General features: G+C 29.9%; 1 protein-coding gene and 1 long non-coding RNA gene across 2 annotated transcripts in view; one reads left to right on the top strand and one right to left on the bottom strand.

Moving 5' to 3' along the window:
* LOC142328840 (ABC transporter G family member 23-like) overlaps positions 1-15861 on the top strand; it is a 113808-nt gene that overhangs the window by 63574 nt on the left and 34373 nt on the right. Inside the window, exons 4-6 of the mRNA XM_075372935.1 lie at positions 2280-2434; positions 7637-7744; positions 13181-13274. Coding sequence (XP_075229050.1) covers positions 2280-2434; positions 7637-7744; positions 13181-13274 — 357 coding nt within the window. The remainder of the gene's footprint in view (positions 1-2279; positions 2435-7636; positions 7745-13180; positions 13275-15861) is intronic.
* Positions 1-15861, bottom strand: part of LOC142328841 (uncharacterized) — a 68948-nt gene that overhangs the window by 33033 nt on the left and 20054 nt on the right. The window contains exon 2 of the long non-coding RNA XR_012757370.1: positions 15671-15774. This is a non-coding gene — a long non-coding RNA (uncharacterized LOC142328841). The remainder of the gene's footprint in view (positions 1-15670; positions 15775-15861) is intronic.

Below are 15861 nucleotides of genomic sequence, written 5' to 3'. Positions count from 1 at the left end.
AGGATTGATTATTAATGAGAAAAAGTAAACTTTATCCAAAATTATCTGCCGAGGTCGAGAATTAGCATCCAATGGAACAACTTCATAAGTTAAACGCTGGCTTCTTGCAGCAGGCTGGAAAGCTTGTTGGTCAGCTAAAGCGAGCTTTTAATACCAGAAGTGTACAAAAAAAGGTTCTTGTGAACCAACACACAGGACTAAATGTCCTGTGCTAACAGGAGTAAAGAAGACTGGAAAAATTTTATGTTTTCCAACTAGTCAAATTTTTATGTTCAGCAGCAAGGGTTTCATACTTTAGAAAAGCGTCAGATGAAAATAAATTATATCCAACAATCAGTTAAACATCCCCAGAAAATATGTTTTGGAATTGTTTCACATTTGAAGGCCTGTATTCATTACTTCCAGTAGATAGTATGTTGAAAAGTGATGGGTGTATCAAGATTCTGAAGGAAGGGTTGACAGACAAAAAAAAATTCCCACACCATAATCAAGTATTCCAACAAGATTTGGTGTCATGCCATACTGCCAAAATAGTGGAAAATTAAAAAAAAAAAATGAAATATTAAAGTGCTCCTGTGTCAATGTAACTCCCCAGACTTAATCCCAATTGAAAATCTTTGGGCGACAGACAATAAATGATTCTCAAAAATGAATTTTACCACAAAAATTTACCTCTTTAAAGCAATATCAGTATGATATTTGAATATGGCATATAGTATGATATGAATCAATGGCAAATCGTATATGTGAAGTGATTAATAATAGAGGAGGACACATTAATTACTAGGTGTTCTCAAATAGTACAGATATGATCTTTCTTATAAAGTTAATTTTTATTAAATAACATCACATTAATTTGCTTGCTACTGTATCTTGAAAAAGAAAGCTTAATGATAACAAAATTGATCTATAGACCTGCTATTTTTCATAAAACAGTATTTAAAAATGTTATATTTCTGTCAAAATCATTTTGTGTGATTATATTTTAGATCCTGAAAAATTTAGATTTTTAGCCAATTTTAACAAATGTAGAAATTTTTTTAGCTTTAAATTAATACTATTCCTAGAATAATCACAATGAAATAAAGAGGTCAAAATCATTTTAAAAGAAAAACTCCTATTATTTAGTTCAAAATCTACAGGTAGTTACATCTATCCTCCCTCCCTTTTTTTAAATAATGAGAAATTTTTGTTTAGGATATATAAGAAGCAAAGCATGTTTAGGATTAAATCCTACACTTTCTGGATGAAAGGCAAACACACTATCACTCCATCATGTAGGTTTAATATATTATAGAACCTCTGTATAGATATTAGAGTTACAGCATAATAAATATTATTTTTTATGTTTTCCTAAGAGTAAAATAAAATAATAAAAGCTTTTGAAATGTGTTATAGGAAGAATTTTTGAAATTATGAGACAATTTGTTCAAGTTAAAAATTTGTTTGAGAGAATAGGTTGTTAGGAAATAAAGATATCCAGGATTAGTTAATTTAGCATTGAGGGTACAAATATTTATACTGGTTAAAGTTTTACTATGCTCAAATTTCATAAAATGGGTAGTTTAATTTTATAATTTTTAATGTTAGAAATTGCTTGATAAAACAAAAATTTTAATAAAAATTAATTAATTTTAACATTGAAGGAAATAATTTAAGTCCAATGAAAAATTTGTTCTTTATCTTTATTTACCTAAAAGGGTTGACGAGATTATTTCAGTATCCAACACAATATCAATTAAACAAGCAGTAGACCTATTTTTGGGATCAGATAATAAGACTGCTAAAGATAGTTAATATATGCTTTTTTCTCAAATCTTTATGCTTTTATAAAGCTGACCATTTGATTATAAATTACTTAATTTTTTTTATATATTTATTCTAGGTTGACACATTTACAAACTTAGGTAGAAGTAAAACTTTAGGTAAAATCAGGTTTAAAACTAAAAAATTTGAGATTAACACTAAATCATTTATATTATGTTATATATAAGTTATTAATTAACAATAATTAATAAACAGTTCTTTTATAAGGGGATCTGTTTCATTTTATAAGGGGATCATGACTGTATTTAAATCCCAAATTCTTAGATTAGAGTAATGTTTGTTAACAGATACAGACATACCATTAATTTCTTTTAATTAATTATTAAAAGAAATATAGAATAATTTCTTTTTCAGCATCAGCAACCAAGACTACTATTTACTAAATGAAATAAAAGAAAAAAAATGGAGTTGTATATTAGTGTATAATTTATTATTTTTTGTTTTGTTTTTAGGATGTTGCTCTCTATTCAACATTAAGTATTAGAGAAACATTTCTTTATTATGGAGGTATGTATGGAATGACAAGAAGTCAAGTTGATGAGCGTTCTGATGTAGTGATCAAACTTCTAGACTTACCATCAGAAAGTAGTATTGTAGAATGCTTAAGGTAATTAATATTTAATTATTTTGTCAATCTTTCTTTAATAAAATAATTTATAAACTTTTTTTACAAGTTCAAATACTGTTTAAACCTAGCTAGTTCTACCTATTACAGAAAGCCTAGGATATGATGGAAAAGTATATATTCAGTACATGTACTGGAAAAAGTCATGGAATTAATAAACAGTATTTAGTTTTTTGTTTCTTTTCGCTTGTCATAATGAGAAAAATAACTATTGAAACATATAACTTGTAAACTACAAACAAAATTGATACATAACTTCATGAACTGAAAATCAATTTACTTTTTAATATAAACACAACTAAACTAAAAGAATATTTATTAACTTCTACTTTTTTAAAAAAAATAAAATTTATAAGACAAATCAAGTATAATAACAAAATATAAATTTTTTATTTATTTTCTAATGTACATTGCAATCTGTTTAACATATAAATAATAAGCAACACTTCCATGGTGCAATGAGATGAGGATAATATGCATGACATGTAAATGAGGTTTAGTCTTTTATAGACTAAGGTCAATGAGACGGGTGGTTAGTCAATGAGACGTGAACCCCAACCAGCAAAGTACACCAGTATCCACTGTCTAGTATTCAGACCCGTATAAAAACAACTAACTTTTACTTCGATTTGAACCTCAGAACCTTCAAATTCAAAAATTAACTTTAAATAACCAATTTGCAATGACCTGATTGCGATATTAGATTATCACTACTTAGGATTAGTACTACTACTACTAGGACAACTACTAACTACAATAACTATTACTTGGATACTAGACCATCGTGGATACCAGTGTTCTTTGGTGGTTGGGTTTCAATTAACCACACATCTCAGGAATGGTCGAACTGAGAATGTACAAGACCACACTTCATTTACACTCATACATATCATCCTCATTCATCCTCTGAAGAATTATCTAAACGGTAGTTACCGGAGGCTAAACAGGAAAAGGAAAGGATACTAGACCAGCCGGGCTGGTCTGTTATCCTAGAAAAGTTAGTTGCTTTTATAAGGATTTGAGTACTGGACAATGGGATGCTGTTGTCTACTATTCACTGTTACTCTAGTAGTTGTGTTATTCGTTGTTTTAGTAGTATTCTTAGGTGGCTGGCGATCAATTAACCACACGTTTCAGGGATGGTCATATGTTGTCAGTTGAAGATGTGTCTGGTGATTATGGATCGAAAGATAAAATAAAAAATGCAAAAAAATCTATAAGGTTTTTTGTAGTCACTTATAACGAAGAAGGGAAATAATTTGTTAAGGTTTCACCTTTCCTTATTAACACAAGTGCATTGTTACAGTGTGTGGTTCTTCGGTATCAAAAAAAAACTTAGACATGGCTCCCTCTGAATTGAAGTGAAAAATGACGATCAGGGTCAGAAGTTACTGGCCCTTAGGTTGATAGGGAAGGACAAGGTGATGGTTGAATCACATTAAACCCTAAATGCCAGCAAGGGGATTATCTTCTGCTGTGACCTAGCTAATATTGAACCATCAGAGATATCAGAACTGTCCCTGGAATCCGTCACTTCTGTTCAGAGGATAATGAGGAAGGAGAACAATGCTGATGTACCTACATCTTCACTGATTTCAATGTTCTCTACTCCTACAGTCCTTGAACAAATAAAAATAGACTACCTGTCCGTCCGTGTGTGACCATACATACCAAACCCCAGAAGCTGCTTCCAGTGTTAGGGTTTTGGCTACACTAAAATCAATTACACTAAGGAACAGGTGTACATGGTGCACATTGCAGTTGTGCAGGACATGACGACAGTGTATGTACTGAAACTGAAAAATGTATTAATTGTAAGGGTTCTCATTCGGCAAGGTCTAGAGAATGTCCCATGTATAAGGAAGAACAGGTGATAAGAATTATTACTGAACAAAAAGTGTCATTTCTTGTGGCTCATTGGGAAAACAGAAAATCCCTGAACATGAACAATCCTGTGCAGCTCGGTGTTAGTTTTCTTCAGGCTCTTTCCAACAATGTACAAAAGGAAAACAAGTGCACATCATGTAAAGAACTGACCAAATTGGTCCAAGTTTTGTCAGAACAAGTAAAGACCCTCACACCTATAATTACAGCAGTGAGCTCTAGCAAGAAGGTAACTTCTGCTAGTAAAACTGATGATGGTATATCTACCTCCTCGTCAGTCATTATACTATTACCAAAGATAGTTCCTGCTGCACCAATTACACGGCAAACAACCAAGATTCTTGTGAAGGGATCTAATAAAACATCATCATCTGGAACAGCATCACCATCCTCCCAAGCTTCCAAATCCCCACCACCATCTCTAGATTTCTACAAACATATGGTGGCAGATGAAGTGCCCGAAGAAGCAAAGCACTTCTTAAAGATCATAAAAACAAAACAGAAAAACCAGATTGTAATCGAGAAATAGTTTGCATGCAGAATTTCTTCATATAAAAAGAAAAGTTTTTTCCTTTGGCTACAAACATTATTCAGAGGAATGTTTGCGGTATCCTTTCCTGCTGTGAGGATGTTGAAATCCTCATAAAGGAACAAAATCCTTTAATAACATGTCTGCAAGAGACTCATCTCCGTCCCCAGGATGATGTGTTATTTCGCGGATACGTCTGCAAAAGATGTACTATCAAACTAAGGGCGGAGGATGTGAGGGTGTCACTTTTTTCGTGAAGCAAATCGTAATAGCCACCAGTATTCCGCTAGCAACAAACATCCCTGCAGTCAGAGTAAAGATAATGGCACCATTCCAAATGAATATCTTGTTCAAATGAATATTCTTGAAAAACTTGTATCTTCCTCCAAATTCTGATATCAATGAGGGTGATCTAACCAGTCTGTTTCCAAATTCCCATACCCTGCCTAACAATTGGTGATTTCAATGACCATATCCATTTTTGGGGCTCACCATCATGGCAATATAGTTGATCGACTGAGGCAGAACATAGAACTCTGCTTATTGAATGATAGATCGTAGATATTTGTAGATGATTTTTCAATTTATGTAGCATGTAGAATGTTAACTACAGGTGACAGGCTGCTTCAAAACACAATCTTCGCTTAGAATCGTGGTGTAAATCTACTGGATTTACTTTTCTCCCGAAAAAACCAAGTGCATTTGCCTTTTCTCGGTTGAGGGAGCATGTTGACCCTCAACTGTATTTACATGGTGAACCAGCTGAACCATGCCCATGGGATTTCTAGGTATGTCGTTTGACCAACTATTAGTAGTTGGTCAAATGTTAGCATTGGTACCACATTTGAAGGAGTAGAAGATAAAATGCCTAACTTTTAAAAAAGTTACAAATGCTGAGAGCTCTGTCTAATACCCATTGAGGTGCTGATCGTCTATGCATGTTGCGCTTCTACTGAGCTTTGGTACATTTCCGCTTGGAATACGGCTGTGTAGCTTATTCATCGGCACAGGCCAACGCAGCAAATATGATCGATGTAGTCGATCGTTCAATCATCCATCTTGCCACAGGTTCCCCATGGTAAGTCTGCTGGTGAACAGTGGTGAGCCATCTCTTTGTAACAGACGGAAGCAAACGATATGCTCCTATATGGCTCGCATTAAGACGTAACCAACTCGTCCAACCTTTAGTGTGATATTTACGAATCAGCATATTAATCAATACCAAGAACAGCAAAGATCTACTGCTCCACTAGGCAACTGAGCTCAACCCTTTCTTCCACCTCTAAACGTACAATTACCTTCAGTCCTCACTGTTGCTTCATGTTATTATCCCCCTTTGCAGCCTTTTCTCATTAATTACTGTTTTGATCTTTGTCAGTATAATAAAAAGAACACAAATTCGGTTATTTTGCAAAACAAATTTCACAGTATTATAAATAGCATGAATCCTGATATTACAGTTTATACGGACGGTTTTAGAAACGTTAATTCTGTTTGTTGTGGTTGACAGCAGAACATACATGTTTAGCCTTCCCAGTATCACCAGTATTTTCGTTGCGGAACTGTAGGCCATTAACAAGATCTTACATTTTTTCAGCTACTTATGCTATTTGTCATAAAGCAGGTGGTAATTTTATTATCTTGTTATCTTTAGCATAAGCTACAGGTTTTTTCATTTTAAGATGGATTTTAATTGTTTTTAAAGATGTTTTTGTTGTTAATCAATTTTTAACATATATATATTTTTTTAAAGCAAATACATCGTGTCCAGGTAATAACATGAAAGTGTTTTTCGCCCTGAAAAATCAAAAAAAAAATAGGCATGAATCTGTCCAACATTACTCCTCATTTACATGTCATACGCATCATTCTCATCGCACTGGTAATTGTGGTGGGGGGGGGGGGAGTTGCATATTGTTAACAGATTGCAATGTACACATTAGTAAAATAAATAAGAATAAAACATAAATTAAGTAATTAAATGGATATATTGAGGTTTCCTGAATGTGACATGAATAAAAAATCATGATACAGAGCCTCAAAATTACTTCGGTTTTGATTACAGGTGGTACAGAAATAAATATTTCAATTGAAAAAAACAGTTACGTACAGGTATGTATATTACCTTAAACAACACTACTGTAAGGTTGTGCAGAATACTATTGGGCAATAACAAGAAGTTGATTAACATTGAGAGCATCAATGAGTAGTGTTCAGCTCCTTTAGAATTTATCTCTACCTCTCTAGTTATATACATAAACAGAATGATAGTTTTATATATATATATATATATATATATATATATATATATATATAAAACAAAAAGCTATGAACAGATGCTTTAAGAATAAATTACAGAGCAGAAATCTGGACAACAATAATATAAAACAAAAAATATCTTTTTCTTCAAAAATCTATCACTAGAAAATATTAGAGTACAAGAAAAAATAAAAAAATATATAAGCAGAAAAATGAATGTTTATGAAATCATACTAAACAAAGAATAGAGTACATAAAAAACAATAAAGTAGACACAAAAGAAGAACAGCAAATATGTTTTACCAGAGGTCAAAAGTGTAATACATAAACTGATATTATAAGTACAGAAGATAGGATTCATAGGTAGAGAAGAATAATTAAAATCAAAGATAACAGAAATTTGTCTTTAATATTTTGTACTTTTGTCAGATGAAAAAAGTCTATTTTATGAGAACTTCTTAAGAACTATAACAATAAAATGGTGCTAATTTTAACTTTTTTCTTCTGTGTAGTGGTGGCCAACAAAGGAGAGTGTCATTTGCAGTAGCTTTACTGCATGATCCACAATTATTAATTCTTGATGAACCTACAGTTGGACTTGATCCTCTTCTCAGTCAAAGGTAATTATGTTATTAATGTTTCAATTTGTTTTACAATTATTAAAAAAAATTACTATAACTAAATTGTAAATTGGAATGCAATTTATGTCTACGTATTGGAGTTAACTAAAGTTAATCAATTAAATACTAATTAGCTAAAATTAGTTAATATAATTTAATGTAAGTGTTACTTTCACTTTAAATTAAAATGAAAGTACAAGCTGAGATTGATTCATCCAACTCCACCTTGGTTCATCTGAACAAGTTTTGTTCAGCACAAGATTCAACTTCAGACCCAACAGACTGTGTCGCAGGCACAATATAAGAAGGTTTATATATTTTTTACAAAATTTTTAAAATATAAACATAACTTCAAGTATTATCCGTGGATTCTACAAAAAAATCAATTCAATCCATATATTTTGATTTTAACATATGAGCATTACAGTAACAATATAACATGTTATGTTATTGTAACAAAAACATTATATTTTCTAATTTAGCAAAACATGTACAAAAAATGTTAAAAATTAAAAAAAATATAAATAAACAAGAAAGGGATATAGGAAAAGTACCTCCTTGATAGTAATCAGCCAGAACTGTCTAGTGAATATGAAAATAAAACTTAGAATATTGTTAATATAATAGGATAATTTTTTGTACTGGCTAAATCTTACATAAATGATACAAATATCACAGTTCCATTCTATACTTTATTCAATTTCATTGCAAAGTTCAATTTTTAAAATTCAGTAAAAAATGAGTGAGAGACTACTGTTCTCAGAATGACAACCTTTACAATATAAAAAAATCTGATGTGGGCACCACATGACTTCCTTATACGACTATTAAATTACATACACACATTTTTTTAAATGAAAGTTAAAAAAATATTTTCATTAATAACTTCTGATATTTTTTCATATCTTTTTAATTTTTTTATTGTTATTGAATTATAATTTATTGCAAATCTCTTTTTACATTCATAGGTTAATAATGATTAATAAATCAATATATTTAAAATAAAAATAAAAACGTAGTCGGATTTGGACTGACATGCCTTCCCCTCGTAAGATCCAAATATTTCATCAACTAAAATTTTATTTGGCTATAACTCTGGAACCAATGAAAATAAGTACTACTTATGATACATCATTGAAAAGCTCTCAATGAGGGCTTATTAACATATATATATATATATATATGTGTGTGTGTGTGTATATATATATATATATATATATATATATATATATATACATATATATTTGCAGTTAAGAAAAAGTCCAAAATCCAAATTTTTCGGATTTTAGGTTTTTTTTGGGCACTTTTGGTCCAGTCGACTGCAATCAAAAGGGAAGGTGCACAAGTAGATATTACAACAGTCCTAAATCCAATTCAACATCCTACGGTTAATCGTCTTTGAGTTATGCAAAATACATGCGTATGTACAAGCATCACAGTGAAACGAGTCAAAATGAATTCAGGAATGTTGTCAAAATAGATATTTCCGCTGAAATCTGAAAACCGAAATTTTTCATGATCACAGTACTTTCTTTACTTTGTACAAGAAAGCAAAAATTTATTTCATCTTTATGATGTAACTTTACTTCTAAGTAATAAAATCCTCATAACTTTTAGTATATTATGTTCTTCTTGCATAAAATCATCAGCCACCTTTAGTGGCAGAATGATAAAATCTTGGCCAGTCATCTGGAAAGTTCTGGGCTCAAATTTCAGTCAGCCTTGAAAACTTTCATATGCTAAAATATACATATTCCTATGCTCAAGCTTATGTTTGTTAATAAAAACAAATAATTTTCTTACAATTTTTTTATTTTAATTGAACATCTCTCCAAGCAATAATCAGATTATTCAGTAGTTCTAACTTTTAATTTCATCTAAAATAACAATATTTTTTATTTGTGGACACAAATATTTTACAATTTTGTTCTTTGGATAAATAAAAAAGCAAATACTTGATTCAGATTAGAAGATAATTTAAATTTAAGATTATTCATATCATGCAAAGAATAGTAGAGTTGCTGCATGGGTTACAAAAAGACAATACTCAAACTTTTACCAGGAAGGATCAAGGAAAGTCTTCTCCAGAACAACATTAGAAAGAGGTAAAACTTAATGAATAAGAAAGAGAAGTGGTTGTAAGCTTCAGTAATGCAGAAAAATAATAAATTTCTGAAATAATAGTGATAAAGCAATATAAAGGTAATAAAGAAATAAAATTAATACATAATCAAATAAATATTGAAGTGTGTTCTTTTTTATAAATATTTAAGTACTATTAATTGAGTAAACAGCATGTACATGTTCATTTAACTGAACTTGATTGTACAACCTAGACTGCAACTTTCTTGATTGATTAATCTGTAACTGAGTTTTTCCGTTTTATTTATGTCACAAGTTTTTCTGTTGGTTAATTTATTTCTTCTTATATTTAAAAATAAAAAAGGAATAATTTAAGACAGCTACGAGTATATGCTTGGCCAAATATTATTTTAAAAATAATATAATTTCTTTCTTAACTGCATGCATATGATTCATTCGAGTGAAACTAAAAAAAAGTAATAGAACCAGTAATAATAGTAATAATAAAAACCTCTTTTAACTATATAATATAAGATATGCAATATGAAGAAAGCAAATAGAAAAAGAGATGGTAAGGAAAAAGAGAGTGAGTGGCAGTTAAGGCTAGTTGAACAGATACATAAAACTTTCTAATTATATAATCACCAACTGTAGGTCAGCAACCTTGAAATACTACTTTCACTTAAGTGGTGTTCTTACTTACATCTGGTTTAGATATATTATTATATTCAACTTTTAACATTAATCTGTGAATATGAATGATTAGACAAATACAGTAAACAAATAGCTGTGGTAGAAACATTTTTCACTTCCTCACTTTCATCTCGTACATATAAATACATCTAGTACAAAATACAAATATCATTCATATTTCTACAAAATAATAAATTTTCCCAAAAAATGAAACATTGTTGTTATTGAAAATGATAACTAATTTTCCTTTATAAGAATTTTTAAATAGTTTTAGATTGACAAAGTTCAATAAATTAATAGAAAATGTATGATTTTAATGGTTTTAAAAAATATCATTACAAAGTTTTATTACAAATCTGAGGTGTCTCTCGTTAGACTTATTGAACATTTTTAAATCCTTCCACTTGCCTTACTCACAATTCCTTTTTCCTAAATAGCTGCTATGAGGATTACTTCACTGGCACCAACTATGATACCAATACTATATGATAACAGATTTCTTAGTGGGATGGCATTTCTGCTTGTGAATTTGGCTAGGAACAGTTATTTCTTATTCAGGACTATAAAAAATCTTCAACTATGAAAAACGTATTTCAGTACAAAAAATACCATAATAGCATTAATAAATTTCTATTCTTCAGATATTAAATGAATGTGTTTGTGCACATCCCCCTTACATACAAATATACAAACTCGGAGGCTAAACTTATATACCCTTAGGCAATTTTTTTTTTACAAAGTTTTTGTTTCATGATCTCATGATTTCAAACTTAAATTGTAAGTTAGCAAGTTTCTCTCCCTCTTATGGGAGAGAGATTTCAATTTATTAAACAATGCAACAATCTACAATCTATTTATCTATTAAAATTAGTATAAATTTATGAATTATAAAAATTTACCAAGTAAATGCCAACCTTCGTGCCATAGTGGTACCATCTTTCCTTTTATTTGGAAGGGGTTCTGGGTTCAAATCCCAGTCAGGCTTGGCATTTTTCATACATAACAAAAATTCATTTATCATACAAAATCAACTGTAATTGATTGTGACAATCAAGGCTGTAAATAAGATTAAGTAAAAATCAATTATTTGATTTCTAATTAAATTATTTAGTTAATCTCGGATTAGTATCTTATAATAGGTTGTACATTAAATTACACAGTTCTACAGATGTAATTATTCATTTTCAGATTGATGATCTCTGAGAAAGTAGAATTTAGTGAATCCTGATAACCAAAATTTACTGGTAACAAGGGTTCAAATTAAAATAAAAGAACTTGTAATTATATCATTAACTTGTTTTAAAATTGTTTCTAGCAACATCACAGAATTTTGTTATAATATCTGTTTGCTAGTAATAATGCCTGTCATAAATTATCAGCAATATAATAAGCAAATTCATGTTTAATAAACTAGATTTCCATAGTAGATAACCAAAGTGAAGCAAAGTTATGAGCCGTTTTTGCTACATGCTATAAATATTTGTTATGGCTAACGACAAAACTTCAATGGCAAAGAAAAGATTTTATTAGTAGGATTTTAGTTTGGAGTAATTAATCATTATAAACCAGGATACATAAATACTGTATTTGCTCAAATACATGTTGTCCCCCACTTTTGAATTTAATTTTCAGGATTAAAGTAAGTAAATATCTTTTTTCCACCATAAAATTTTACCCCAATCAGAAATTAATGATTATACATAATTACATAATACAAGAAATACTTTTTATTATACTATTATATTTGTATTTTATTTTACTACTTTATAATATTATACGTACATGCTTAAATTTTATATCCAAACAGCATCACAAAAAAAAAAGAAGTAAAACTGTAAAAGTAAAAAAAAATAAAGCAAAAAGTAACAAATGGAAAATGCCAAGCCTGACTGGCATTTTAACGTAGAACCTTCCAAATAAAAGTAAAGAAGCTACTAACTACTATGGAACGAAGGTTGGTGTCTACTGGGTACATTTTTGTAAAATTCATAAATGTATACTAATTTTAATAGATAAATCCATTTATATCAAAGATCACAAGATTATTGTACAATAACATCTCTATTCTGTAAAAGTGATATTTTATTTAAACCTGCTAAAATTAAAAGTTTTATTTAAAGTAAAAGTTTGTAAAAGTAAAACGAAAAATAAAGAAAAAAGTAATAGTTAAAAACTCATCCATACAACCTTTTTCATTAATTAGATACTTTTATTAATAATAATAACAACTGAAGATAGTTATTACTATAAATATAAACTGTAATAAGTCTACCATCACAAATATAAAAACAAAAATAAACAATGAAACAACTTAAAAGGCTGGTTGGATCCAAATGTAAGTCGGCCCATCATTTACCTAGATCACCGATTATAGGTCAACCCCTCAATTTACAGGAGAAATTGTAGGAAAAATTTCAACCTATATTTAAGCAAATATATTGTAAATAACTTAGTACAAAAATAACAATACTAAATTTTACATTTTTTTAATCAACATATACCCAGTCATTACAATTTTGGTAAGAAGAATCAATTCCTAATTCATAATTGGTGAAGCCATTTTTGAATTACAGAGTCAAAACCATGCATCTAGAATAAGATTTTCATTACTATCTATTAATATATATCATGACAAAACGTAATACACTACATTTGTTTTAGTATCTGGGAGCATTTGTTAAAACTTGCATCTGGTCATCAAAAGAGCATTATTATAACCACACATTACATTGAAGAAGCTAGACAAGCTCATGTTGTAAGTAACAATACTAATAATTAAAAAAATATGTTGTTGTTAATATCAATACTGAACAGTAGTTTCATATATATATATATAGTTAATCATTTTTAACTACGAGTAGCAAAAGTACATTGTAATGTTAACAGTATTCCCTTACAAACACCTACATAAAACTTGTAAGAGATAAGTGTCCATAGAGTAGTGAAGCAAGAATGAAATGCTAATGGTCAAAGCCATGTTAAATAAACTGGTTTCTACAAACCTACTGCTGAGTGATCACAGTATGTACATAACATGTTATTTTTTGTAGAGAGTAATACATTATAGTTTTTTCTTTACAATGTCTCTCTGTCTTTCTTGTGATTATGTACATGAAGCATAATTTTCATTGCAGCTGATTACATTAAATAACTGTAACACATATCATTAAATAACTGATATCATTAAATAGCTGGTATCATTAAATAACTGTAACTGGCTGGTGAGAAAAGAAGCTGTCGATTAGAAGTTTGTAATTTTGATTACTGAGTGGTGGATTGAGGCATAACAATAAGTAATAATTATTATTACTCCGACTGATACTGTTTGCCATAACAGATAATTAGTAGTTTCCAATATTTCAGTCTAACAACTACAAAGGAACACATTTGTAAGAACCCATTACAGAAAGCTGAGGAAGAAGAAAAAGACGCTTAGTTTACACGAGCTCAACTACTTTACCACTTCAAAGTGAAATCACTTATCCTGGTCAGGCTTCTGACGCTGGGTGCTATATTTTGGATCAAAACAATTCTTTTAAGAACTACTTTAAAGGTAAGACTCATACATTGGAAAAGCAATCACTGTTGTCAAAATCTGGAAGCTCACAAAGTTAACAGTTTTTTTTAAAGTCAAATAACAGTGGGTCAATTTGCTGCCCCCTGGCTGCTGACTTATTAAACAGTAATTATTAAATACTGGTGGCCCTGAAGATATCCAACATGCCACATTACAGTCTCTCATGAAAATTTGACAGTGTCATTCTTTTCATTTAATGATTTTAAATTTTAAGTTTTTCTGTATTTTATGAGGCAACTGCTTGGTTCATTTGCTCCAACAAATTAAGTTACTGTATCTCCCATCTTGTATTCAGTTTAAAATAATTCTAATTTAACAGTTCCCACAGGGCTTTGTCTTCACCAGCAATAATTATAGACCAATTAGCAAGTGAGATATTCTTTAGCTTGTCTAAAGGAAAGGAAATGATGGTCTACAGAAAATAACAAACAATAAAATATATCAGAAAAAGACTTATAGCATATTATGTGTATTTGGCAAATAATGATCTCCAGAAAAAAACATTTTATATTGCCATATTTCATTTGTAAAATCTCTGTAGGTCTTAGAATATACAAATAAAACAAAAAAAGTTACTTAGAAACACTTGAGTATCATGACTTTATAATTGATAAATACAACACAAAATATAATTTAAAAATATTATTATAACCAGATAACAGTAATGTACATATTACTTTTTCCTAACTTCACCATTGACTTCAGTGTGCTTTTCATATTACTTCACTCGCTTATTTTATTCAGAATTTTACAATTTCTCCCATCAGTAATTTTAACCAATCATTGATACCTTTTTCAGTTTCCAATGTGATCTGAGACATACTTTAAAAAGAAAAAAAGATGAAACAGAAATTAAAACAACACAAATTCATGTTCTTAGACAACAAAAAATATGAGACAATTCCAACCACTTAGTGTGAGGTCAGGGGTCGTCCACATAATTATCTTCGGTAAAACAAAATTTTGTTGTCCCTCCCCTGTGAAACTGGGTGTAATTTTATGAAAACTTAAGGCTCTCTTTGTTTAACTATAGGCTGCTTGTTATTACCCATGCATTTCATCATATCCACTCTTATTTTTTATTTATGCCTTTTATTTTAATTAACTTTATTCTTTATTCAGAATGCTTTATTTTTTCAATTTCCTTTTGGATACTGAAAAAATAAGCTAAGGGGCATCCCAGGTAGTTACCCAGCTTGCCTACCTCTGGGCCAGCCTTGTGATAACACAAGATCAAAGATTTCTAAATAAGATCACTGCACCTCTTTCAATTCTTCAAATTTGGTGTTGAAGCCAAGCATATCATGAAAATAAAATTCTAATGAACAGTACCTTATATTCTGAATAATTTGCATTAAAAGTTTTCACATTACATCTACACTGATGACGATTTCATACAAAGAAATTTTTCAAGCAAAGTACTTTTGACAATATGTCATGATATTTATTCATCCTATTCAGTATGATACCACAGCGAATGTCATTTGCACTGAAAAACATTAACTTATATTATTAAGTATTGTGTCAAATTTATGGCTGCTCATACATTTAGGTAACAAATCTAATGAACTTACCTGTGAATTTCACAGAAATATTGTATTTCACCATCAAAACCAAATTACAGCTTGAACTTCACAGGTGATCCAGAAAATAGAATATGGTATGCATCATACTGACCCTGAAAATAAGACAGTAAATTTAAAATGAATAATACTTTACACTTCCTCCTTAAAAACCTTTAACATTATTTAAAAACTTTTGTTTT

The sequence above is a fragment of the Lycorma delicatula genome, chromosome 8 (assembly GCF_047948215.1).
Source record: "Lycorma delicatula isolate Av1 chromosome 8, ASM4794821v1, whole genome shotgun sequence".
Classification (NCBI taxonomy): Eukaryota; Metazoa; Arthropoda; class Insecta; order Hemiptera; family Fulgoridae; genus Lycorma; species Lycorma delicatula.
This window is presented reverse-complemented; position numbering and strand designations above follow the sequence as displayed.